Consider the following 27,457-nt stretch of genomic DNA (forward strand, 5'->3'; position numbering starts at 1 on the left):
CTAGACCCCTCTATTCTTCTTACACTTTATAACTTCTCCCTTCTAAGTACTCTTTCAGTAAATTAAAACCTCATCTTCTGCAATAAATCTTTCTCACATCTCTTAATTCTAGTGTCTTCCCTCTACTAATTACTTCCTGTTTATCCTGTATATAGCTTATTTGTACACATTTGAATGCTTGCTGCCTCCCTCATTAGTCTCCTGTTGGAGGGCAAGGACTTACTGACTTTGGCCTCTTTCTGCATCCCTCAGGTGCCCCCATTAGCCCAGTGCCTGACACAATCTGCAAAGAAGCATCATCAGAAAGATTTTAGGTAAATTTGTTGATGGCCTAATAATCTTCACATGGGCAGTGATAGTTTCTAATTCACCTATCTTTTCCTACAAATGCACCTTGATGACTGCTCTAAACATAGGAGGTGCAAAATAGATGTTGAATAAAATGCTTTCCTTTTATTTTTTTAACCTGGGTGACACCTCAATTCAGGAGGGAACAAAAACTCTGCATCATATAGGCTCAACACAAAGCAGTGGCAAGAGCACAGAGTTTGAAATTAAGCTATTCGTGTTCAAATCCCAAATCTGACTGGAATATGAAATATGAAAGGAATCAAACCCAACCTCACTGAGATGAGTTTCTTCATCCTCAAGAAGTAGATAAAATGCTTTTACTAATATTATAAGGTTATAATCATGAGTTTTATAAATGTGAAAATGCCATATAAATGAAATTGTTAGTACTATTAGTAGTCAAGATATTGGGAGATACTGTTTGCCAGAGATAAGGCCCAATAAGCAGGCTGTGCCCTGAGCCTGGCATAATAATGATCCTTTGTTCTTTGGATGATTCCACCCTCTGGATAGCCTCAGCCATAACAAAATCCCAGAATTTCCCACCAGCATCATGCGGTCCCTGAGCTTGGACAAGCATGAAATTCTGCTGTAAACCAAATTCCTCACATTGTTACTGCTATTAACTTGAGATCTCCACACTGCTGCAGGCACCTGCCACTAGGGGCAGTGCTCTGGTCCATGTCTGGTTACAAACTTTTCCTCACTTTAAAATTAAACAGCTGTTTGTATCCTGATTGTCTTGTCTCTAAGCTGCTCTGCTCAGCTCGGGTGAACCCACAGATTAGAAACCCGTTACTACCTAGTTGCCAATAATAAGACCAAAAAAAAAGTAAAACTTCCTATTTTGAAAAGAGGACACTAATGGATTCATGAGTCTGACAAGTTTATAAATTGATATGTGGCTGCAATAAAAACTGAAAATATGTTTGGGTATATCCTCAAGACTGGTGCTTTGGAAGTGCCTAAAAAGGTGTGTTTCATATAATGTATCATATCACTGGCTGTCTGCCTCTCATGCCTAGAATACTCTCCCTCCTCCTCCTCTTTCCTAGTTTCCTTGGCTTCTTACAAGACATAATTCAAACTGTACTTCCTTTTTTTTATTATTATTATAATAACTATTTATTGACAGAACCCATGCCAGGGCAATTTTTTTACAACATTATCCCTTGCACTCACTTCTGTTCCGATTTTTCCCCTCTCTCCCTCTACTCCCTCCCCTAAATAGCAGGCAGTCCTATATATGTTGAATATGTCGCACAAACTGTACTTTCTACAAAAGAACTTGCCCCACCCGCTCTAGGAGAGAAGCTCTTTTTAGGGATTATTTATCATTTATTTGGTATACATATTGCTTGCACATTTTCTTACCTATTATAATGTGAGTTCCTGGAAGACGGGGCCTGTTTCCAACAAAATAAATTTCTATACTGGCCATATGCAAAAATGCAAGTCTTTTTCTGAATTTTAAATCTATCACCTTCTGGTAGGAGATAGCATGATATATCTTCAATCCTCTGATTTTATAATTTATGATTCTATTCATCAGGGTTTAAAAGTCTTCCAAAGTTGTTTTTCTCTATAATAATGTTGACAAGTAAACTGTTCTCCCAGTTCTGCTGATTTCTCTCTGAATCAGATCATAAGAGCCTTTCCAGTTTCTTCAAAAAGTTAAAAGTTTTATCATCATTACTTATTACAATAATATTCCAATACATTAATATACTACAAATTTGCTTAGCCACTCCCCATGAAGAAGCTGTGTCTTTAGTTTCCAATTTGGGGCTACACAAAAAGAATTCCTATAAATATATTTGTACATAGAGATCCTTCTCCTCAATTTCTTTGGGATATGGATCTAGTGATGGTATAGCTGGGTTTAAGGGTATGAACAGTTTGGATCTTTATTTAAAAGAATACTGCTTTTTAGAAAGTCTAGACCAGCGGTCCTCAAACTTTTTAAATAGGGGGCCAGTTCACTGTCCCTCAGACTGTTGGAGGGCTGGACTATAGTAAAAACAAAAACTTTATTTTGTGGGCCTTTAAATAAAGAAACTTCATAGCCCTGAGTGAGGGGGTTAAATGTCCTCAGCTGCCGTATCTGGCCACAAGCCCGCAGACCGTAGTTTGAGGATCCCTGGACCAATTGTAATCCACAGTTCCACAGTGCACTAGAATATCTGTTTTTTTTTTAATAGTCCTCCCATATTTATGATTTTTCTCTTTTATCATCTTTACCCATGCAATTGTGTGTGAAGTGGAATTCAGATTTGTTTTAATTTTCATTTCTCTAATTATTAATACTTTGGAGCGCTGGTAGTGGTAATGAAAGATTGGATTCATTCTCAGAAAAACTGCCTGTTCATGTTTTAACTAATGCCTGGAACATATGGTAGGCACTTAAAAATATTAAATGATTAATTAACTTATCTATTTGGGAATGGCTCTTAATCTTGTAAATTTTATTCAATTATTTAGATATCTTGGATTTGAGACCTTTATCAGAGAAACTGCTTCCCCCCTCCCCCAGTTTCTGTTTCACATCTAATTTTAATTCCATAATTTTCATTTAGGCAAAAAAAAAAAAAAAAAAAAAAAAAAAAAAAAGCTACCAATTTTATATAACTGTGAGAAATGGTGAAAAGTTAAGATTTCCACTGAATGTTGCAAACGTCAAGGCAATGTAAGACAATAAGCATCACTGACCAATGGATTTTCAAAATGTGAGAAATTAGTGAAGGTTAAATATCCCCAGAACAGTTAAGTTTTAATTTCTTAGTAATCTTGAGAAAATAAGGAATTGGGGAGCTAAGGAAGGCACAGGTAACTCAGCCAATCAGAAAGAGACTTAGGTTTTTGAGAAAACCATAAACTACAATAATAGCTCATGGACCTCAAACTTATTGGAGTCAATGACCTGACTCAACCAAAGCACTAACTTGTTTAATAGGCTAACTGCATATTAAATAACACACCCAGTAGGAGTTTTTTTTTCCCCATTTTTGAATATGGGATGTATAATAATGGAGGGGGGACATTTTATAGATAGATAGATAGACAGACAGACAGATAGATAGGCTTATCAGAAAGACTGCAGTCCAGAATCGAACAGACACTCTGTTCTCCGAAGGGAAGGGACTACCCCAGCTAAAAGTCTAGCTTCTGTGCTCAGTGCTCCTTTATCCTGAAGAGGATGCAGAATCTGCTTCTGGCTAGAAATGTTAAGATGGTTCCCTAAGATTCTTCTTTAATAAATTTTCCCTGGTATCTGAATTTTAGTGTCAAGTGTGTTTCTAATAATAACCAAAATTATTCACTTTATTTTTTGTGATCCCTTTAATCATGAATTTTCCCCAAAAATCCAAATAAGTATTTTCTTCCTTGATCTTCTGATTTTATTTATGTCACCTTTTACATCTAAATCATGTATATATATGAACTTTATGTTGGCACAATATGAAATGTTAGCATCTAACAATTTTTTTGTAGTTTTCCTAATAGTTTTTGTCCAAGTGTAAGTTGTTACCCTAAGAAGTATAGTGTTTATATTTTATACAAACACCAAGTTTGTTTACTTGTTTTTGTATATTGTATAATTTTTTTCACTGACTGACCTCTGTTTTAATCATTTTTACTTTGTCGTATAGTTTGAGCTTGGGTATCAAAAGATTCTTGTTGCTGTTTTCTTTTTTCCTTTTTTTCTTGAGATTCTTGATCAAATTTATTCCTAGAGATGAATGTTATTTTTTCTGGCTCTATAAAATAATCTTCTGGTATCCTGGTAATTATCAATGTCACTTTTATTATACTATATTATATATTATTGCATAAAATTATATTAATTATATTTATTTTATCAATGACCTAGTAATATTTTCCAGTTATTTAGATGTCTTTATTTTTACAAAAAATACAACTTCATAGTTGTATTTATACAGTTTTTGGTTCTATCTTGGTAGAAACATTCTCAAATAATTTACACTTTCTAATAGTTACTTTAAATAGAATTTCTCTCTTCATATTTTCATATCCATATTTCAGGTTTTCTGAGAGATATAAAGGAATGCTAATGACTTATGTGAACATATTTTATATATTGCAACTCTGAGGATTTGTTTCAATTAATGCTAAGATTTTCAATGTAAGTCATATAATTTGAAAATAGCAATAATTTGTTTTCTCTTTCTTATTTTTATTCTCAATTTCTCTTTCTTTCACTCCTATAGCTAGTATTTCTAGGACTTTGATAATTAGTGATGATAATAATGGTCATCTTTGTTTTACCCTCATTTTACTGAAAAAAAATTCTAATTTTTTCCCATTACATATAACATATGCTCCTAACTTATTTAAATATTATTTACTATATAAAGGAAAGGTCCATTTATTCCTATGCCTTCTAGTGTTTGTTGTTTTGGTTTATTTGTTCTTTTTTTAAACATAGATAAGATATTGGATTTTGCTAAAATTCTTTTCAGCATTTATTGATATAACATGCTTTATTATGTTATTAACATGATTTATTATAGTGATGTTGAACCAATTATGAATTCCTGTTATAAATCTAATCTGGTGACAGTAGTATAGAATTTTCCTAATTTTTGTTGTCAATCTGTTAATATTTTATTTGAAATTTTATTTGAAATTTACTTCAAGGTCCATTAGGAATATTAATCTAGAATTTTCTTAGACTACTTTCTTTCTTTCTGGTTTAAATACCATGATCACATTCATATCAGAGGAAGACAATGTAAAAATGCCTTCTTTCCTGTTATTGCAAATAGTCCATATAACATCAGATTTCATTTTCTTGTATTGATGGAATTTACTTGCAAATCCATCTGATATTCAAGGATTTTTTTGGCTTTGGCAGTTCATCTGTGGTTTATTCAGTTTCTTTTTTTGATACAGAATTATTTAAATACATTATAACTTTGCTAATTAGTTATTTTATATTTTTAAGTATTCATCTATTTCCCCAAAATTATCAAATTTGTTACCATGTAATTGGATAAAATGGCCTCTAATAATGTATTTTATCTCTTCTTCAATTGTCATCAATTCTCCTTTACTTGAAGCTATTTTCAGAGTATCATGAAAGCAATTATTTTGGCCTTTCTTTCTTCAGCTGCCCATGTAATAATTGGTATAGCTGTTTAGGCATCCTATTGTAATTCATTCACTTCATATATTAGACTTGCTAGAGTAGGAAAACAAAGAATTTCATTTTGTCTAGAACCTTTATATTGCTGGATTCTATTGAATCGTTTAATGTTAATTTGGTTTAAGATTAATCTAATAAAACTGGCATTCATCTTAATTTATTGACAAGACTTACAGTGTTCAATAAATAAATGCATGTTGATGATGAATTGCTATTTTATAGATCTCCAGTTGATTGTCTTAAAATGGTTTTCTTTGAACACAAGCCATCTAACAAACTCCAAAAATCATGCTTTTCTAATCAGTCCTTTTGATTCATTCTCAACTAATGCATTGATCTTAAATTGTGGCATTCAAGTGAGCTATTCTTCTTTATCACACTCTTGGTCAATATAGGTTGGCTTTAATACTTCCCTTGGATCATTCTGTAATATTTCAATAGAATATCTTAAGAACAAAAATTATAGATACGACAAAGTTTCTAAGCATATTACTTATTCCTTAAAAAGTCTGTTTGTTCCCAAAGAATTTTAAATTATGAATTGGAGATAACTTTACGCACACCATGATCACCCTAAATTTTTAATTTTGTCTATGAAGCAGAATTCACAAAAAGTGATACCAAAACAAAGTTATGTATGAAAGTATAGAAATATCTACTTCAAATTATACAAGTTGTTCATACCACTGATATAGGGTCAAGTTAGAGATAGTTCTTTCTATTTAGATTTTATAAAATATTTTCCTGATAACATCTTCAACTAAAAATTAATTTTCTATCAACTGATGATGGTAACTTTCAATTATTCACATAAAAAGGACCTAATATTTTAAATCAAAGGATGCTTATACTATTATTTGATCTTTTGCTATTATTTTAAAACCTCAGCTGGTCATAAGGTTTTTGTTTGATAAAGTACATCTTTTCTATATATAGCATATAAAAATTTTAATGTACAGAAAAACATACCTTCACTGTCCTTGAATTTCTTGATTGCCACAATTTCATGTGTTTCCTAAAAAAAGAAGAGTCAAAAGAAAAGCAAATGATTTTCAAAGTGCAAACGTCAATACAAAACATTTTTCAAATTCTATCATGGCCATGTTAGAAAGATATTTGCAGAACACAAGGACAAGTATACCCTCACCTTGCCTTTCACAAAATTATTCTGACCAACTATTCTCCCCATTTCAATGGGGGCAAAAGTATAAATAACTTTAGACCATTAAAAAGTGGCAGAGTGAAGGTGAAATTAAGTCTTCATTTGTACTGGCAAGCTTAAGTGGTCAAGAGAAGCTGTTTAGAGTAGTCAAAAGAAGCTGTTTAAGAGAGTTGTTAACTATGGACATGGTAGGTTCTAAAAAACTGCTTCATACTCGTGACAAGAGTGACTCTACACACAAAAAAAGAATTTTCTTCTATCTAAATGTTTTTTTCTACTCTGGCTCACTAGTAAATTATCTTTTATTGTTATTAAACAACCACAGACGTTTATTTTAATAAACAATGTACTCTTTTCAAGTGCCTCTTCCACCAACCTCTTCCTAAAGGAAATAAAGAAGCACTATTTTTATCAGAGCATAGAAATTCTATTATTCTTTTTTAGGGGATGGAGGGAAGCAAAGGGTAGCTCAAGAGTTGGTGACTAGGAATCACTGAACTAAATGAAGTCTTACTTTTAATTCCCAATTCTAAAGTGAAGGTAAATACATTTGACAAAAGAATTAATAAACACAGGAAAACTAATGTCTTGTCTAACCTTAGGGCAAGCATACATTTTAAATATTTTTATCATCAATCATTAAGTATCTTTAAATGCCTAAAATGTCCCTGTCTTCAAAGACTTTACAATCTCTCAAGATGAAAAATACATGTGTATATATGTACATATAAAATAAATGCAAAGCAGAAACAAGGTAATGGAAGACAAAGTACTAGCAGGTAGGGCTCAAGAAACAGAAGGAAATCATTTGAGCCCAGCTTTGAAGGAAAACATGCCTTCCAACATGAAAACTAGAAGGATAATGGTATAATAAAAGTAACAGACATTAGCAGAAGAAAAGGAATAGACAATTATGAAAAGGGAAGAATCTATTTCAGTAAGACAGTAGGTTAGTCAGTAAGCATTTATTAAGTGCTTACATATGTCCCTGGCACTATCATTGCAGGGGATATAAAAAAAAAAAATTAGTCCAAAGACAGTCCTTGCCCTGACATAACTCACAATTCATTGAGGAAGACAATAAACAAATACATACAAACAAGATATTTAAAAAAAATAATTAATAGAGGGAAGACCCTAGAATTATGAAGAGTTGGGAAAAAACTTCTTATAGAAGATAGTATTTTACTTGTGATTTGAAAGCAGTCAGGGAAGCCAACAGAGAAAAACAAGGAGAAAGAACATTCCAGGTAAAAGGGACAGAGATGTAAAATGCAATATTCCTGGAATGGCAAGAAGACTAGTATCACTGGATCAAGGAGTTATGTTGAAAAAAGTTAAGATGTAAGCCTGGAAAGATACCAAGGGGTTAGGTTGTAAAGGGCTTTGGGGGTCAAATAGGGAATTTTGTATTTGATTCTCAAGACGAAGGAGCCACTAGAGTTTATTGAGCATGGTGGTGAAACAATCAAACTTTGACAATGGAATGGAAAATGGACTGAAGAAGGGAGGAATTTAATGGCAAGTACAAAAGCAGGCTATTGCAAAAGTCCAAGTCCTGCATCAGGGTGATGGCTGTATCAAAAGAGGAAAAAGAATTTTTAGAACTAAGTCAAATTTATTTTTAAAAAAATAAGATAAATTGATCAATTGATAAATGATCAAAAGATTATCATCTATGCCCAAAGGGCTATAAATTCATGCATATCCTTTGACTTAACAATTTATGCCACTACTAGGCATAAATACCAAAAGAGATTTTTTGAAAAAAGAGGAAAAGGATCTATACATATAAAAATATTTGTAGTAGCTCTCTTCTTAGGGAAAAAAAAATGGAAATTGAAGGAATGCCCATTAATTGGGGAATAGATGAATAGATTGTACTTATGTGATTATCATGGAATATTATTGTTGTGTGGGAAATGATGAGAAGGATGCTCTCAGAAAAAAAAAAAAAAAACCCTGGAAAGTCCTCTATGAACTCAATCAAAATGAAATGTAAGGTATACAAAGTAATAACAATGTCCTGAGATGGCCATTTGTAAATGACTTTGTTATTTTCAGCAGTACAATGCCATGACTACTCTGAAGGACTTATGGATGAAAAATCTTATCCATACCTAGAGAACTGCGTCTGAATACAGATTGGAGCATTCTTTTCTCTTTCTCTCTGTCTCTGTCTGTCTGTCTGTCTGTCTCTCTCTCTAACTTTATTTTTCTTGAGGGTTTTTAAAATTAGGGTAGGAGAACAGTGTTAGGGTTTTTTTTTTTTTAATAACATGACATTTATAGAAATATTTTATATAATGGCTTCTTAATGGGAAATGGAGGTAAGGATAAGAGAGAGAATCTGAAAATCAAGTTTTAAAAACAAATGTAAAAATTATTTTAAATGTAACCAAGGGAAAATATCAATTTTTTAAATTACAAACTTCATAGCCATAAGAAAGAATAATCCAAATCATTAATAAGACAAGTGCAAATCAAAACTACTCAGAGGTTTTACCTCACAATTGACAACCTGGCAAAGATGCCATAAAATGGGAATAGTCAAGGCTGAATACCAGTACGTTACTAATAGAGTTGTGAACTGGTGCTGAAATGCATTTTGGAATTGTCAAGAATGTGATTCAAGTGCCCAAATTCCAAGAGAAACAAACTATTAATATGGTCACCTGATGATATGTGAAAACTCAGAAACAAGAAAAGTTTATATAAACTGATTTAAAATGAAGAAAGCAAAACCAGGAAAATAATATAATAATGACAGTAATATAAATAGAAACAATAACAAAACACAACTGAAACAATATTATTAAATTATAATGAACAAGATTGGCTCCAAGAAGATATTTTCTTTATAGAAATATAAACCATGACTGGAGAACACTGTAATAATGGCAGATTTTTTTTTCATACAGGTTATTTTCACTGAATTTCCTTTGACTTTTAAAAATTCTTAATTACAAGGGAAGGCTCTCTGGAAAAAATCAGGAAAGGGATTAAGTGAAAAATGTAGGTGATATAAGAGCTGAAATTTTTTTAGAAAGATATCTTCTTTGCTTTGATATCTCTATCCTTTCTAGATCTGCCATCATCTGGTATCTCTCCTCAACATTTATCATGCATTTATTTTGAAGATACTTAATTTTGACCATCACCTTTATGAACTCCTTGAAAACAGGAGCTGTTCTGTTCTTATCTTTACATATCTAGAGCCTGGCCAAGTATCTGGTACAGAATGGCAGTTAAGATGTTGGCTGAATAGCTAAATAACTATTTCTTCAGGCTGGCATGCTAAGTTTGGCACCACATTTTAAAAACTATAAATAATTCCATATGGTTGTCTGGTATGACTTACAAAAAAAAAAAATACAAAAATGACAGCACTTTCCAAAGCTGATGTTATATAAGAAAAAGTTAAGCAACTAAGAATAAGTAAAAATGTTATCACAGAACATCAGCACTAGAAAGGACCCTCAAAAGTTTTCTAATCCAGTGCATTCAACTTACAGAAGAAAAGAATGAAGAGTAAAAATCTTACATGACTTGTAAAAATTCAGATTGCAAATGAATCTCACAGAGGGATCAGAAATCTCTCCAGCATTCCATGGCCAGGATAACTCTGACTGCATCAAATTTTTCTCTGCTCTAATAATATTCTCTCAGCATTTTCCAATATTGTCTGTCACTTAACCACCCACATTTGTGGGCAAAGCCTAATTTCAACCAATTCAATTGCTACTTGTTATATCTGTGTACTCGGGCATCATTAAACATAAAATTTGAAGGATGACAACTTGAACTTAAATTATTAAAGATTTAATACATAAATTAAACACCGGAGCTCTCTATTCTGAAGTGGAGAGTACATTTGCTCCTTATAGAAGAATCTCCCCCAAGAGAAAGGAATAGTGCACCATCAAATAGAACTTTTAAAAAGCTTTAAAACTTGTAGAAGACTGTGCCTTTATCATCTCAATTGAGCTTCACAACATTGTAAAGTAAGTACTATCAGCATTCTCTCCATTTTACACACAATGAAACCAAAGCTCAGAAAAGTTCATTGCCTATTCCATAGTTGCACAGCACTTAAGTATTGGAGATGGATTTTAAACCCAGGTCTTTCTTCCTGCAAGTCTTAACACTCTATTCAGTATTCCTTTTACAGTGATAATCTGTTCTACTAATATCACAGGACTGCTTAGGGGAAAAAATTAGATAGTATCAAAGAAATATAAGATGCTACCATATGAAATAAAATCCTGTATTTCATTTAGCTAAAATTTTTAACAATGTATGAAAAATATTACAGTTAAAAGAATCATAGAATCAAATCTGGAAAGGACCTTGAAGATCAATTAGTCAAAGGCTCTCTCATTTTCTACTGCTGCTATTCAATCATTTTTCAGTTATGTCTGATTCTTTGCGATCCCATCTGGAGTTTTCTTGGCAAAGATACTGGAATGCTTTGCCATTTCTTTCTGCAGCTTATTTTACAGATGAGGAAACTTAAGTGAAGAGGATAAAGTAACTTGCCTAGGGCCACACAGCTAGAAAGGGTCTGAGATCAGATGCACAACATTTTATAAGTATGCTAGAGAATTTAAAAAAACAAAAATGCTGTCTGAGACTTGTGAATCACAGAAGTGCTAAGATGGGCTTTAAAGAGAGGAGTAAGTGAGACAACAATAAAGGAAGGAGGCCATTTCAGGTATATGCAAAGTGTACAAGGAAAGCTGGCTAAATAGGAAATGCAACATGTGGTCAGAATGGGAAAGAGGAAAGTTTGGCTTTAATGAGAATGTAGCATTTGAGGAAAGAGAAACTATGAAGTGATGCTGTAAAAGGCACAAAGGCACCAGATTACAAATCACGAATGCTTTGGCAAAATGAATGAGATGCTTATCTGGAGGTAACTTCAGAAAATACTCAATACTTCAATAAATATGGTATGACAAACAGAAGCTTGGACCCATTAGGTGTGTCATCCTGACTTCACTAAATAAAGCAACTTTGATTGAGCATGATCATAATCTCTTGAGTTTGTGTTTTCTCATATAAAAAGGGGAAAGCCTACTTCATGATTTGCTATGAGGATCAAATAATAAATACTGTTATGAAATAGGGGGAAAACATTAAATACAATATAAAGTTAGCTGGCAAGCAAAGTACATTGCAATCTTTGGCTTCAAGGGTCTGTCACTTAGCTTTGAAATGATAAAAAATACCATTAAGAATTTAATAAATTCCTACTATAGTATAAGTACTAGGTGCTATGTTAGACAATGGGAATAATATCCCCCCCAAAAAAAACCAAAAAACAAAACCCCAATCACTATTCTAAAGTCATTTGTATTCAGGATACAGAATAAATATAAAGAAAATAAATACAAATAAAAACAGATAGTTGGAACACTACAAATTGTAAAGGATGTGTGAAATAAGCAATCCAGAAAATAAATATTATAGGTATACCAGAGGAAGAAGAAATAATTTTGCCAGGGTGACCAAAGAAACTTCCAGAGATAGAATTTCTCAATGTATATAATTGAAAACCTTTTGCTTGATAAAACAATCTATTATTTTTAAATGATTTAAGCTGTTAATCAACCTATTTTTATCAACTAAAATTTCTCGTAAGTCTATCTATGAAAACTAGTTTTCATAGACCAGTTATCTCCTTTAACATACAACTATATTAAAATTATTTTATGGTTAAGTAAGTCCTTCAATAAAACAGCAACTAGACAATCTAGTCATTTTCTCCATAAACAAGCTGAGACACCATCTAATATAAAGCTCAAACTCAAGAAGTAGGACAGAAAAATGAATAAATATTTGAAAAAAAGAATTCCATTATAAAGATCAATTATGATGACAGGAACAGTCAAGACACAAACCCAAAAGAAAAGAATTCTCCAAACATCTCCAAATAAAGTCTCCCCATTCCCTTTCAAAAAAACAAAGGCTTTCCTTGCCCTTCCCCACAAAGTATATTAAATTCTTAGGGAAAAAATGAAGCAACAGGTAAGAAATGAGTTTAAAAAGTATTTTTACAAATAAAATGAGTGATAGAAGAAACAAATTTGGAAAAGAAATAAGAACAACAGAAGAAAAAAAATTAGAAGACTAAAAAAAGGCCCAGACCTTATACTGAAAGAAATCTTGAACAGCCCACATATAGAAGCAGAGGGCAAAATTGAAATAAGAAAAACTTATTGGTCACTTCCTGAAAGAAATCTTTAAAATGAAAACTTCCAGGAGCATAACAACCAAATTCAGATCTTCTAGGTCAAATAAAAACTATTATAACCAGCCAGAAAGGAAGAAAAAATTTAAGTACTAAGGAACCCACAGTTGTGATTTAGCAGCCACCACTAAAAAGGAGCAAAACTTGGAATATGACATTTAAGAAGGCAAAAAATATACAGGCTTACAACCAAGAATAACTTTTTGGCAAAAATGAACATAATGCCATAGCTTCCCTTTATGGAGGACTCTGAATTTCCAGCCAAATCTTCATTCTCTATCAGCTGTTCTTCTTAGTTTCAATTCCATAAATGTCATGCCTCCTCAAGGATAAGCTCATTACCTCAAGATTTCTTCAGTTTTGTTAATCAATTACTTATTCATTCGTAACCTCACTGGTCTTCAAAAACTACAAACAACAATCTTCTCAGTCCCCTCTGATATCTCTTCTCTGATTGGAAGGCTAGAGAATAGAGAAAAAAACCTCTCCCAAACATCCCTTTATAGAAGGCTCAGATTTTCCAGATTCCCCATTAGCCCTTTACTGGGTTTTGCTCTTACCTCCCTTTTAATATCTTTTCTTATTTATATCTCCAGCACTTAGGATAATATCTGGCAACAGAGCAAGCATTTAAAATGTTCATTGACTATTGAGGGGAAAATAGGCCTTTAACGAAATAGACTTTCAAGTATTCCTCTAAAAAAATAAAACCAGAGCTACAAAAAAACCCCTGAAGTTTAAATACAATTATCAAGAGGAAAAAAAAAAGGCAAACATGAATGATCAATTCTTAGAAGCTAAAAAAGTATAAACCATTTATATTTTAACATGTGGAGTTGATACATCTGTCCCTTCTGAACCATCATCAGGCATCACCAAGGAAGTATAATTAGAGAACCTGAGAATAGTTTGATGCTCTTTAAAATGATTAATACAAATTGATATTATATTGCTTATCTTCTCAGGAGGTGGGGACAGATATGAGGAAGGAAAAGAATGTGGAATACAATTTTTTTTAATGAATGAATGAACAAATAAATAAATGAATGAATAATTTCTAGAGCTACTAGGTCAAGGAGAAAATACTTCAAGCAGTCAGAAAGAAACAATTCATATATTGTGTAATCCTTTACACAAGATTTAGGAGCTTTGACATTAAAGGATTGGAGAATTTGGAATAGGACATTCTAGAGGGCAAATGAGGAAAGATTATAACCAAAAATTCCTACCCTACAAAACTGAATGTAATATGTCAGAGAGGGAAAATGAATATTGAATGGAATAGAAGACTTTCAAAATTTTTTAATGAAAAGACCAGGAGTGGAGGAGAGGGAAGGTGAAGAGAGGGTGAAAAGGGGGAGGGAGATGAAAAAAGGAAAGAGGGAAAGAAAGGAAAAAAGGGAGAGATATAGGGAAGGAGAGGGAAAGAGATAAAGAGAGGGAGGGGGAGAGAAAGAGAGAGGGAAGAAGAGGAGACAAAGACAGAGAGAACTTTTGCTGTCAAACTTGCCACAAAATAAGAAAGGGAAGAAGTAGCTTAGAATGTTCCCTTCCAGTCTGAAAGTGACCAATATACTACTGGGAAAGAGCAATGCACAAATACAAGTAGCTTCAGTATTAATTTAGTGACCTAGCCAAAGGTCACCTAGCCAATGGTACTGAAAAGAAAGTCTGATTCTATAAAACTTAAACCTAAGAACCTAGAATGTAATATCTATGAGCCAAAATAAGCTGGATGTGGTCAAGCAAGGTGTCAGTGTACTTAAATGGACAGGAATGGGTAACTTTAGTTCAGATTATACCCATATCTGCTACTATGGGCAAGAATTCCTTAGAAGAAAAGGGTGAGAAAAGCAGTGCTGTGGTATAATCTCAAAAATGACCAAATGATTCATTTGAATCCAAGGCAAAGCATTCAATATCAGAGTAATACAAGTCTATGCCCCAACATTTGTTGTCAAAGAAGTCACAGTTTATCAGTTTTATAAAGACCTATAGCATCTTCTAGAAATAACACCAAAATAAAGTCATATTCGTCACAAAGGACAGGAATGTTAAAATAAGAAATCAAGAAATACTTGGAATAATAGGCAAGTTTCGCCCCTGGAGTGAAAAATGAAGCAAAGCAGAGACCATTAGAGGTTTGTCATGATAATCTGCTGGTCATTCTTCTTCAACAATCCAAAAGGTGACTCTACAGATGGACATCACCAGATGGCCAAAACTGAAATCAGATTGACTATATACTTCACAGCTAAAAGAGAAGTTCTATATGGTCAGTTAAAAAACAAAACAAAAAATCCTGAAATGAACTGTAGCATTTCTTATTGCAAAATTCAGACAAACTAAAGTGTATAGGTATGATCTAAATAACATTCCTTATGAATTTTAAGAAATGATAAACAGATTAAAGAGATTAGATATAGCACATAACATGCCACTGAAAAATTATGGACAGAAGTTCACATTATTGTAGAAGTAACAGCAACAATAACAACAACAAACATTCCAAGAAAAAGAACAAGAAAGCAAAATGGTTGTCTGATGAGGCTTTACAAGTAGCTGAGGAAAGAGGGAAAATAAAAGAGAAAAATTATTTGCAAAAAAATTTCCATAAAGCACCAGTTTTAAAAAGGTCAAAAAAAGATAGATAAGGACCAAATGGTAGAGAACTTTGAATGCCAACTCTATACAATGATTGCCTTCTTTAGGTAATGGGAGCCCAAAGAAAGTGAGATAATATAAAGCTAGTTTTAGGAAAATCAATGTGATATCTGTAGATAATAGAAATGATGTGGGAGAAACAAGGACCTAGAAATAGAGAAATCTATCAGAAAGCTTATAAAATAATTTAGGTATAAGAAAACAAAAATCTCAATTATAGTAAAGAAACAATTACTATTAGATGACAAAATAAGGAGTCAAAAAGAATCCTACTCTAATTCTCCCTCCCCTGAACAATTAAATATGCCACTAAAATGAATAAATAAATTTAAAAAGGAAAAGAAGGGGAGCAACCAAGAACTTCAAAAGAGAACAGTCTTTTAGCTAAGAAAATAATAAAAGAGAAAGAAATGAGCAAGCAACAGCAGGGGGAAACTTAATAAGCTGAACAAATACTATTGATTAAAAGAACATGTGATACTGTGGAAGAAGCCAGAGTCAAAGGAACTGGGTTCAGGTCTGGTCTCTGCTATTTATTGACTATAATCTGCATGAGTTATTGATGTTTGGGTCTTGAATTTCTTAATTCTAAAATGTGTAGGGATTGTGAGAGGAAGAGAAAGGGAAGAACTAAATGATCCCTGACGTCCCTCAAATCCTAAAGCTTTATCTTTGACAATGCCTAGACACTGTACTGAACACATCATCTAGGAGATATCTAAAAAGACTACCTACCAAATGAAAACAACAAAAATGTTTTCCTGAGAAAATGTGTGGCCTTTCTAAGAAAGCTTCCCTATATCAAATTAAAAATTTAATTTGTAAAACATAAGTACACAGTACAATTTATTTGATAACCAAAGAAGATAAGAAGGAATAATACAGAGCTACAGATTCAAAAAATACATTTATATTGGGATTGACTACCATTGCCAGTTGAGTATGGGGTGGCCCTGAAGTTTTTTCCTATCTTGAGGGTATACATAACCTCAGAGAAATGGGTTTTCCCTAGATTTTTCATTATGTTTGTTTTGGGTTTGTTTGTTTTTTTCCCCATTCTAGGGTCAGGAACAGAAATCTCTGATCTGAGTTGGGAATACAAGTTAAAGGAATTCTGAAGTCTGAATCTAAACCAGGTGCTATACATAACTTACCTTCATACCCCAATACTGTAGGTCTTTGTAATCAGCATTAGTGCCTTTGGATGTGACAAATGCTATGTAGAAATTGAACTCCATTTCAAACCAAATGACCCAAGATATCAAGATAATCTAAATGCTGGGGAAAATGTTTATTCTTACCATATCTTGAAAGGAAATTTCTCTTGATAAAAGCTTTAAAAATAAATTCTCACTGATAATTTACTAAGTAAGTAATATCAAGGGGTATAGATTTAGAAGCACATGATTAATTGTGATAAAAGCACTAATACTAAGCATAAATACTTTCCTTCCTCCTTCTTTAACACATTACTTTGTATTTCATTGTAGCACTACAAGACATGGAAAAATAAATGTTACATTAATATATTTCCCAAGTAAATTGAGGCCTAGTAGTACAAGCCAATTGACAGGGTTTCATTTCTGTTTTTACTCTCTAATGGTCATATAAATCACTTAAAAATAATTAGGAGTGAAAGTTATGGAGTGAAATTTGTTAATGGACTTGGGTTCAAGTGTAGGTAAGAGAAGTATTTCATAACTGGAAAGGAGGTAGGTAAGAGGCTGCCAGTTCAATTTCATTCAGCTCCTGAGATAAAATTTACATAAACCAAAATTGACATCATGGAAGTGTAAAGGAAATGAAAGTCAAAGAGTAGAATTTAAGTCACAAAGAGTAAAAATCTTCTCAGAGTGGCTACCTGAGGCACAAGTAGGGAAATAAAAATCCACACTTAAATGTCTCTTACTAGCTAGCTAGTTGGGTGTCTTCAAATTACTTCACAAAAGAAGTGATAAACCAATAGAACAGATGAAACTACCTTCCCCTAAAAGGAAAAAAGACCTCAGAGCAGTTTAAGATGACAGAAGAGTGGGAAGCAGAGCCAAGATGGCGGAGAAGGCACATGCGACTTTCTAAGGTCCTCTCATACTCTCACAACCAATTATTAAATTCAGCCTCAAAAATAGCGCTTGACTGGTAAAATTCATGAAGATTAGAAGTACAACAACTTACCAGCCGAAGATAATCTGGAAGACTGCCAGAAAAGGTTTGTCCTGAGGGGTGGGAACAGACCAGCACAAACAGAGATAATTAGAGGCTAGCATATTGAGCAGACTGTGTGGCGGTGGCCTCCGTGGTTAGAAAATTTACAGAGACTACTCTGCCATAGGATGACTGCTCTGCTCTGCTCCCAAAGCAGCAGACCAGCAGAGAAATTAAAGCCAAAGGTAGAGGGTACTCTAAAAAAATGCCAGAACCTAACAAGATCTGGTTATACCCACCCAAAACCAGAAGTGACTCAGCACAGACCACAGCACAGCTGTGCAGCTACATTCTGCAGCACAGGCCGGGCAGTCACAAATCGACATGACAGGGGGGCACAGCCTGGGGTAGTCTCTAATCTGCACAGTAGGGGACTTAACCTGGAGCAACAGAACTTCCTCAGCACGACTGTGCTTCCCTGGGTAGAGACACTGCCCGTACATGCGGAGCTATTTGCTGGTCAGCTGCTAATACCCACAGCCCCACAGCGGGCTTTGGCTTGGGGTAGTGACACTTTCACTGCTCAGCCTCTAGCCCCAGGGCAGTCGCTAATCCACAAAGCAGTTCTTCACCGGGCACTTCCACAGCTCAGCCTGTGCTAACTAAGCCTAATCACTTCTGGTGGGGAACTTTTTCCCAAAGCACTCCCGCACCTAGCCAATCTTTGCAGCCTGTTGGCAGGACAGCTATTGTCCATACACATCTATCCCTGTTCTGCAGAGGAAGCTGGTAACCTCCTTGCCCTGAAGGCAGACCCTACAGGCTTTTTAAATCAAAAGGATGATTGATAGCTTCTATACAGAAAGAGAGCAAGTTTTCAACCCCGAGGAGACTAAAAGCAGACACTCTTCAGACAAAACCACAAAGGGGGATATAACCTGGTTCCTATCACACAAATCTCTCCTAAAAGGGACTATTAAAAATCTTAAAAGAGAGCTACAAAAAAAAATGGGGAAAGGAAAGAGAAGCTATGCAAGAAAGTAACAACTTACTGAAATGTGCATTGAAAAAGGTAAAGAACTTCAAGAAGTTCATAAACAGAATTTGTGAATTGGAAAAGTAAAGAAATCCCAGGAAAATAGGATTTGTGAATTGGAAAAGATAAAGAACTCCCAAGAAAGTAGGATTTGTGAATTGGAAAAGATAAAGAACTCCCAAGAAAGTAGGATTTGTGAAGAAAATTTAGGGATTTTCCAAATTGGGTGAAAGTAAAGTAAACAGATGCAAGTTCCTGAAAAGTTTTCCTAGAAAAAGGGTTGTTCTACTCTCCCAAGTGTCTATATTAAAAGGAACATGGATTAATCTTTGGATCTGATCAAGTTTCTGGTCAGCATAACCCAGTTATTTCGTTAAGGATCTCTAAGCAGCAGGTATGACTGGTCAAACTTCCCAGCCCAACAAAGGTGGATCCAAACAGTGCAATAAATTTTTTTAACAATTCCTATAATTGAATAAATTTTTCTTAAAAGACAAAAATTGGACTAGACTTATCATTGAATAGAAAGGGAATTGAACAAGGCCCATAATTAAGTCAAATCATGGAGTCAGCATGCTTCATTCAATTTCTACAATCTTCTAGTTATATAAATAAGTGGTAAGGATATGATATGAAATTGGTACAGATCTGATCACCTGTAAATATGCTGTTTATATGAAATTACTAATGAAAATGTTAGGCACCACTGGGTCAATCTTGGATACTGAGGGCAGCACCAGAGACTTTATAACTAAATTGCCATCAGCCAATTAATAACTACTCTTTAGATGCAGTCATTTATAATTTTCTGAAACCATTGAATTGTGATATCATCTAATCCATAGTTTCCTATCTTGTCTAGGATAGTGTGAAAATTCTCACCAATTTTTTGCTAAAAACCCAGGTATACTACCAGGTAGTATTTCTGTTTAGTTTAGCAATTTTGCCACAAAAGAAAATGAGGTTAGTCTGGAATGAACTGTTTTTGATAAAAACCATACTAAACCTTAGTTATTATTGCTTCTTTTCTAGATATTTATAATCAATCTTATAGAATTTTCTCAGTAATGTAAGTTACACTGTGTCTAAAATTTGAAGACTTCTCTTTTTTTTTTGAAAATTGGTAATTTACCCTTTTCCTCTCCTGTGGTATCTTTCATTTTATTTTCTCTGTAGAGAACTGGCAGGTCCTTCAGTCCAGTATCTACATTTCACATATGAGGAATTCAGAGCCTTTGGAGTTCAAGTGACTGTTCCATGGTCAGAAAGAGAGGCAGGGTCAATACATGATGGAAATAATCTGCTGAAGTCTCAGCCAGTATTATTCTTCCTAGTAGTACTCTTTCTTCTGACTGGCTAATCTTCCTACTCTTCTAGAATTATGCAAAAAAGACAACATCTTCTGCACTAGTAGAATTTTCCCCACACCCCTTTCATATAACATGAGTTTCCCTAAAGTTCAATGTGAACTTTTATAAGATAACATTTTTAATGAGGATTTGTGTAGACTATAAGCCAAATTGTGCCTCCCTTGAAATGTAGCTTAGGTAGCCCTTCAGTTCTTATTCCAAGACAGAGGTAAATATAGTTGATAAACATATATTTCTCTAGGATATTTCTTTTTATTTGTCAATATTTTGAATACACTTTTGAATACTTTAAGAACAGAGTTTCTTTCTAATTCCCTCACTACCTTTAAGGATGGGATTCTTAGGGGACAACAGTCTCATTCACCAGTTCAGAATATAAACAATAAGCACCAAGTCCAATTCAAATCTGTTTACCTTTCTTTCATTTCTACTAAACATTATGTTTCAAAATCCACTCCTAATCCATCCTCCACAAAACTGCTATGGTAATTTTTCTTCAAGCAGATCTGACTACACAATAAAGTTCTTCTAGAATCAAAAATACTACTACTATTTTAAGCCTTCTTATACATTATAACTTATCACTCACTCTATCTTATAGCCATACCAGCCTTCTTTCTATTCCTCACACATGACACTTCAACCCTATTTCCAAGGATTTCCTGGAATACTCTCCTTCATTAACTCTGCCTCCACCCCATTACAGCAGAATTGAGTTTCACCACTGTGAATGACAACTATTCTCAGCAATACAATTATCAAAGACAATCTCAAAGAACACATGAGGTATGCTTTCCCCTCCAGAAAAAAGAAGTGATATTGATTGATTACAGACTGAAGCATGATACTTTTTCACTTTCATTCTCTTTTTTCTTTCATAAAATAACTAATAGGGGATTGTTCTATATTATATATATAAAAACCTATATTAGATTGCTTACCATCTCAAGAAGTGGGAAGAAGTAGAAGGGAGAGTGGGACAGAATTTGGAAACCAAAACATTTATTTAAAACTGTTTTACAATTTACCAAAAAAAAAAAATAGTTTTAACATATAATTGGGGGAAAATAAAATATTAAGAAAGATTTAATATCATCAATCCAGAGAAAATAATTAAATTCACAGGAAATGATAAGATTACTAAATGAAATAGTACACAAAAAGAAAAGGGGCCAGAACAAAGCCCTCTGGACCATCCCCAATTAACAGATGTGACTTACAGTTATCACCAAGTAGGAAGAGAACCAGAGAAAAAACATAGAAAGAAGAGAAAAAAGTGATTGACAGAGTCAATGGCTATAAAGGTCAGAATGAATGAAGATGAAGAAAAATAAGGAGTGATAGTAATTTTGGAGAGAATCATTTCTGCTAAATGATGAGATCAGAAACTCCACTGTGGGGAGTTAAGAGAAGAAAGTAAGTAGAGGGACTTATTGTAGATAGCTTTCTCAAGGAGTTGAGTCATAATACAGAGGAAAAAAAGAAGACAATAAATAACAGAGATAAGGGGTGTTTTTTTTAAGGAAAGGGGTAACAAAGGTAAGTTTGTAGGGAACAAGGAGGCAAGGGGAGGAAGAAACTGAACATAAGTAACAGGATGGGGATGGCATGAGACAAACTTTTGGAGAAAATAGATTAGAATTAAGTCACATAGACAATTACAAAAGTTTCTCTTCCAAGGCAAGAAGATACCTCCTGAAGGTACCTGGGTGATATAAAATGAGGAAGAGGAGGAAAAAAAGTTCTTAGTTAGTAGTTTACATTTCTTTAGTAAATGGTTTTCAAATGAGAAACTTGGCCGAGGGTTGAGCCATGGGTGCTCTGAAGTGAATGAACAGGTTTGGAAGAAATCTGACCTCAGACACATACTATGTGATTCTGGCCAAGTAATTTAACCCTGTTTATTTCAATTTTGTCAATTGTAAAATGAGTTGGAGAACCATTCTACTAACTTTGCCAAGAAAATTCCAAATGGGATCACAAAGAGCCAGACATAAATGAAACGGCTAAACAACAACAAACATATGTGGGAGCAAAAGCAGTGGACCATGATAGTGACCCAAAGCTGAAGTTTGGTAAAGTAAATTTGCTACAGAGAATAAAGGGGCAATGAACTCAAGAGCACAGTGAAAAATTCAACTGATTCATCAAAGATTCATGATGGGGGGGGGGGGGGAAGTAGCTAGTGCAGGAGTAATGGCATAAAAGAGAAATGGGGGATAGGAAGAAGTCAATGATCAAAGGTTTCAGTGTGGACATAGACCAGGGAATAGGGGTTGCAAGACAGAAGAGATAAAATGTTAATAGACTGAAGAAAAAAAGGAATTTTAGAGCTCATCAACATAGAGATGTTGATCTGTGGGTGATGACAAGAATATAGAATAAGGAATAGGTGATAGAAAATCATTAAATTGAGGAAATGGGAAATTTGAGTATCTGAAGGAGTGATACTTATGCAATATTGATGTTCCAAGTTTTCAAACATAAAAGAAGGAGTTGAGGAGGAAGAAGCACTGACCTCACAGAGCAAAAAGTAGAGTATCCTACAGAATGAGAAAGATTATAAAAAAAAAAAACAAAAAAAAACCCCAGCTACCAGAATTTTAATTAGGATAAATGAACCTCAAAAAAGAAAAGGTTACTAAGTGATTGTGATAGAAGAAGAGAGTAGAAGTGGCAAAGGGGATCAAGTAGTATTTCAATTCCTCCACCTGAACCAGCAAGTCAGGAAGAATGAATGAAAAGGCAGTCAGTCAGTCAGTATTAGAAAGGATGGCCAAGAAGGCTGTGTCATCCATCAGAGGGAATCAGGTCTCAGTAAGAGCCATAAATGGGAGAAAAAGAAAGAGATGTAAGATGAAAACAAAACTTATTGCAGAAAGCACTTAGTGGATTGAGTAGATATAGCTTTAGTGTATGATACTAAGTAGAGTGAATTGAGGAGAATGGAAATAAGGGATTGGGCCAGGGTCAAGGTCAGGCAGTAAAGTCTGAATGATGACCATAGTAGGCTCACAATCACTGGGAAGGGGAGAGCACAATTCAGGGCAGGAGGGAGGCTGTGAATCAATGAAGACATAGGTTAGCTAAGTTAAGAGTATGTACAAAACCAAAAAAACAAAGTAAATTCAGGGGAAGAGAGTACTAGCAATCTACTCAGTGGAAAGAACCCTACATTTATAGTCAGGAGAAGCCCAGATTCAAATCCTGATTCTGTCATTTTTTACTTATTTTATCTTGAACCAGTCATAAAGTTCTTTGCATTTTTTTATCCAAGAAAGAAGAGGGTTAGATTAAAAGACATTTTAGGACCTTTAAAAGCTCTAAATCTATGATCCTATGACAAAATGTCCTTGAAGGTCCATTCCTTCTAGCTGTGAATCTCATGATTCTGTACTGCTTTCATATTTCTTCTATCTTCTAGATACACAAGGTCAGGAAATACTCTTCACTCCCCAAAGAAACTTTCGCAAAATCCCTCTCCCTGTATCATCTAGAAGTTCTGCCTTTAAAATTTGTTCCATATTTTCCAGATACTTGCTACTATCATCTAATGACCTCCAGTTCTCTTTCTCTCTTCCTCCAATATATTGAGCATCTAGCACATAGTCTTCTTCTGAACCCTAACCCGTAAAAGATATGAAGAATTACATCTAGAATCTCACAGAAAAACAGATTGAGACAATGCGACTTACCCTACTAAGATTCATAAATAAAACAACAAAAGAAAACTTTTATAAAAATAAAAGACAAACATTTTACGAAATAGTGTTCATGGTTGTGCCATACTAAAATAAAAAAGGTGGTATCACCCAAATTATTTTACAGGTCTGTTATTATTCGATGTAACACAAGGGAAACTTTATAAAGCTATAGACAAAAAAAAAAAAAAATGGCAAAATTCATCAGAGGAATAAAAGATCAAGAATTATCAAGGATACAATGGAAGGAAGAGAAGAAAGGAGGAAGGCCAAAGAATGAAAGGGATAGAGAGAAGATAAGAAGCCAGAAGAAGAGAAAGGAGAAAAAAAGAAGAGGGGAAGGGATCTTGGCATTACCTGATATTAAATCCATGGCTGTTAACAGGGATGAAATGACTGGAGCTTTGCCCTAGGACACCAAATTTAGAAGGGCACAAATTTAGAGGGAACCAAATTTTAAAGGTACTGACAGCACTTGCAGTACTTACTGTCTTTGTATCTCGTTAAGAAAAAATAATTTATTAAAACAAGAAACCACCTTCTTCGCCTGCTTCAAGTTAATTGCTTTTCCCATTTTTTATTTTCTATAGATTTTTATATAAATATGTTGTATGTCTATATATGTGCATATATATATGTATGTGAATAAGCAGAATGTAATGAAACTGCACTAAGACTTTTGGAACATCCTATATATACATGCATGGATACATATATGTTTCTACTCTGGGGAACTCTTTCTTGTCAAATATGAGATATGTTTGTGCCTGACACATAGATGGCACTTAATCAATGCTTGGTGAATTGTATCAGTTTGGTATTTATACTCAGCACATAAAATTTTGCCACTTATTATCATATAGCTTTATATATTTCTTGAAAATATTTTAATTTCCTTTTATTGCAATCACTTAGACAATTTATAATCTATAATCTTGATGACATGTTTTCTATGTTTCAAAAATAATTAAGTTTGCTAATAGCTTGTAAATGACTGAATGGGTGAAACAGTATTTATTAACCTCTAAATATATATCAGCATTGAGCTTAAAGTGATAGGGATACAAATGTAAGCAAGGCAAAATAGTCCACTGTCCACAGGGAGATTGTTGTAATGGTTAAAGAGAACTTATAAGGTGTGCGGGGAGAGAGTGAGAGACAGTAATAGAAGGGTTGGTTTAGAAAGGACAATATATCCTGGTTTTAGGCAAGCCAAGGCAAAATCTTAGTTACTACAGCACAGGATAGCAGGACTGAAAGTTCAAAGTTCAAATAGGAAAAGTTGGAAGTCAAGGATTGCCAGAATATAGCCTTCCCAAGTAATCCCACTTCATCCTTTCTATTCCAATAGTTTGCCCCCTCTGTCATTCCTATTCTCTTACTTTCTTTTTTCTTAAATTTTATTTTTAATTTATGGAACAAAATGAGCATTTTCTTAACACTATAATGAAAAAAAAGATGATAGTACATGACACTGAAAATATATTATGGACAACTTTCTATTTCTTTCAATCTCTTTCTCTCTACTGGCTTATTTACCATTGCCTACAGACATAATTATGTCTTCCCCATCCTGAAAAAATCCCTACTTGATCCACTCTTTCTTGATAACTACTGTCCTATATCTCTTTTGTCCCCTTGTGACTAAACTCCTTAAAAAGGCCAACTACAAAAGCCTCTCTTCTCAACCTCACAACTTAACTTCCAACTTCCTCATTCCACTGAAATTGCTTCCTCCAAAGTTACCAGATCCAAAGCCCTTTTCTAAATCCTCACTCTTCTTGACCATTCTGTAGACTCTGACATTGTTAATGATTCTCTTTTCCTTGATACTCCCTTTTCTCTAAGTTTTTGGGATGATTTTTTTTTTCCCTGAACCCTTTGCTTACTGCTAATATTCTCTGCTTTTTTGCTGGACTCTCTAACAGGTCATACACTCTGTACTGGGTCCTTTTCCCTTCTCCCTCCCTACTATTTTACTCAATTATCTCATCAACTCTCGTGGATTTAATTATCATCTCTATATTGATAATTCTCAAATCTAGCTTTCTTGCCTCAATTTCTCAGCTGAACTTCCAAGCTCCCACTTCGAAATACCACTGAAATATTTCAAAATAAATGTTTAGCAACTGTCAAACTCAATATGTCCAAAACAGAGCTTATTATCTTTCCCCAAAACTCTACCTTCTCTATTACTGTAGAAGGCAATACCAACCTCAGTTTCTCAATTTAGTTATCCTGAATTCCTCACTATCTCTTACCTCCCCATAGCCAAGCTGTTTTCAAGGTCTGCTGATTTCACCTTTTCAACATTTCTCAAATTTGCTCCCTTTTCTAACAATGACATTTCTCTGCTGCAGGCCCTCATTGTCACAGATTGGCTGCTGCATAAGTCTGTTAATAAGTTGACCAGCTTTAAGTCTCTCTCCATCCCAGTCTACCCTCCATTCAAGCATTAATAGTGACTTTTCTAAAATATCTGCCATTTTAAATGTCATCCATCTTGTCACCCCCTATTTAAACCTTAGTGGCTTCCCAAATCCTCTGGTATTCAAAGGCCTTCATAACATAGTCTCCCCCACCTCCTACTCTCCATTCTTCTTATACTTTACTCCCCAATACAGACAGTGGCCTTCTGCCTGTTCCACAAAAAAAACTCTTCATCTCTCGGCTCTAGTCTCTGTCTCTGGCAGGAACCCCTTTCCTGATATCCTCCACTCAGACTTCTAACCTCCCTGGCTTCCTTTAAGTCCCACCTTCTACTGGAAGTCTTTCCCAAGAAAGGAAATTATTTTAATTTTTACCCGTTTTTAATTATTACCTGTTATCCTGTAAAGAGTTTTCTTATATAGTTAAATGCATATTTCCCACCATTAGATAATAAGCTCCTTAACAGCAAAGACTGTCTTTCATCTTTTCATAACCACAGTTCTTAAACTGGGTTATGCCCAGTTAAGTCCATTTTATTATTGCTCAGTCATTTTAAGCCATGTCTAACTCTGAAGGACCCCACATGGGGTTTTCTTGTCAAAAATAATGATTCACCATTTCCTTCTCCAGCTCATTTTACAAGTGAAGAAACTAAGGCAAACAGGGTTAAGGGACTTGCTCAGGGTCACACAGCTAGGAAGCGATTAAGGCCAGATTTGAACTCTAAAAGATAAATCTTCCTGACTCCAGGTCTGGCATTCTAGACACTGTCCCACAGTTGTCCCATGTCTGACATATAGCAAGAGCTTTTTAAATATTCACTGATAGATTGGCAGGGTTGGAAAATGACTGGATTTATCAGTCTCCTTAAGGTTCAGCTCAACTGTAGCTTCTTAGATGCACTGGTGTCATTTTTAACATACCACCAGAAAGACCTAAGTTTGCGCATGCGTGTGCGCGTGCATATGTGTGTGTGTGTGTGTGTGTGTGTGTGTGTGTGTGGTGTGTGTGTGTGTATTAATTCTAACCTCCTGACAGAATGTGTGTTTCTTAAATGGCAGAGGTAATTTTTTGCCTTTTCCAAGGATGCTGAACAATATGTTTACTGAGATGATTTTTAAACTCTATTTAGTTTATTAATTCAAAGGATTTTTTTGCATTTTCTATTCTATTTATTC

The 27,457-nt window shown here is 34.2% G+C and overlaps 1 protein-coding gene across 7 annotated transcripts in view; it reads right to left on the minus strand.

Annotated features, from left to right (window-relative positions):
- Positions 1-27,457, minus strand: part of CDKL5 (cyclin dependent kinase like 5) — a 261,926-nt gene that overhangs the window by 110,499 nt on the left and 123,970 nt on the right. For 6 of the 7 annotated variants that reach the window (XM_031958920.1, XM_031958916.1, XM_031958917.1 and 3 more), the window contains one exon: positions 6,488-6,533. In XM_031958920.1, the coding sequence (XP_031814780.1) occupies positions 6,488-6,533 (46 nt within the window). Of the gene's footprint in view, positions 1-6,487; positions 6,534-24,206; positions 24,389-27,457 lie in introns of those variants that run through there. The other variant, XM_031958922.1, reaches the window with a different exon arrangement.

The sequence above is a fragment of the Sarcophilus harrisii genome, chromosome 3 (assembly GCF_902635505.1).
Source record: "Sarcophilus harrisii chromosome 3, mSarHar1.11, whole genome shotgun sequence".
NCBI classification, from domain to species: Eukaryota; Metazoa; Chordata; class Mammalia; order Dasyuromorphia; family Dasyuridae; genus Sarcophilus; species Sarcophilus harrisii.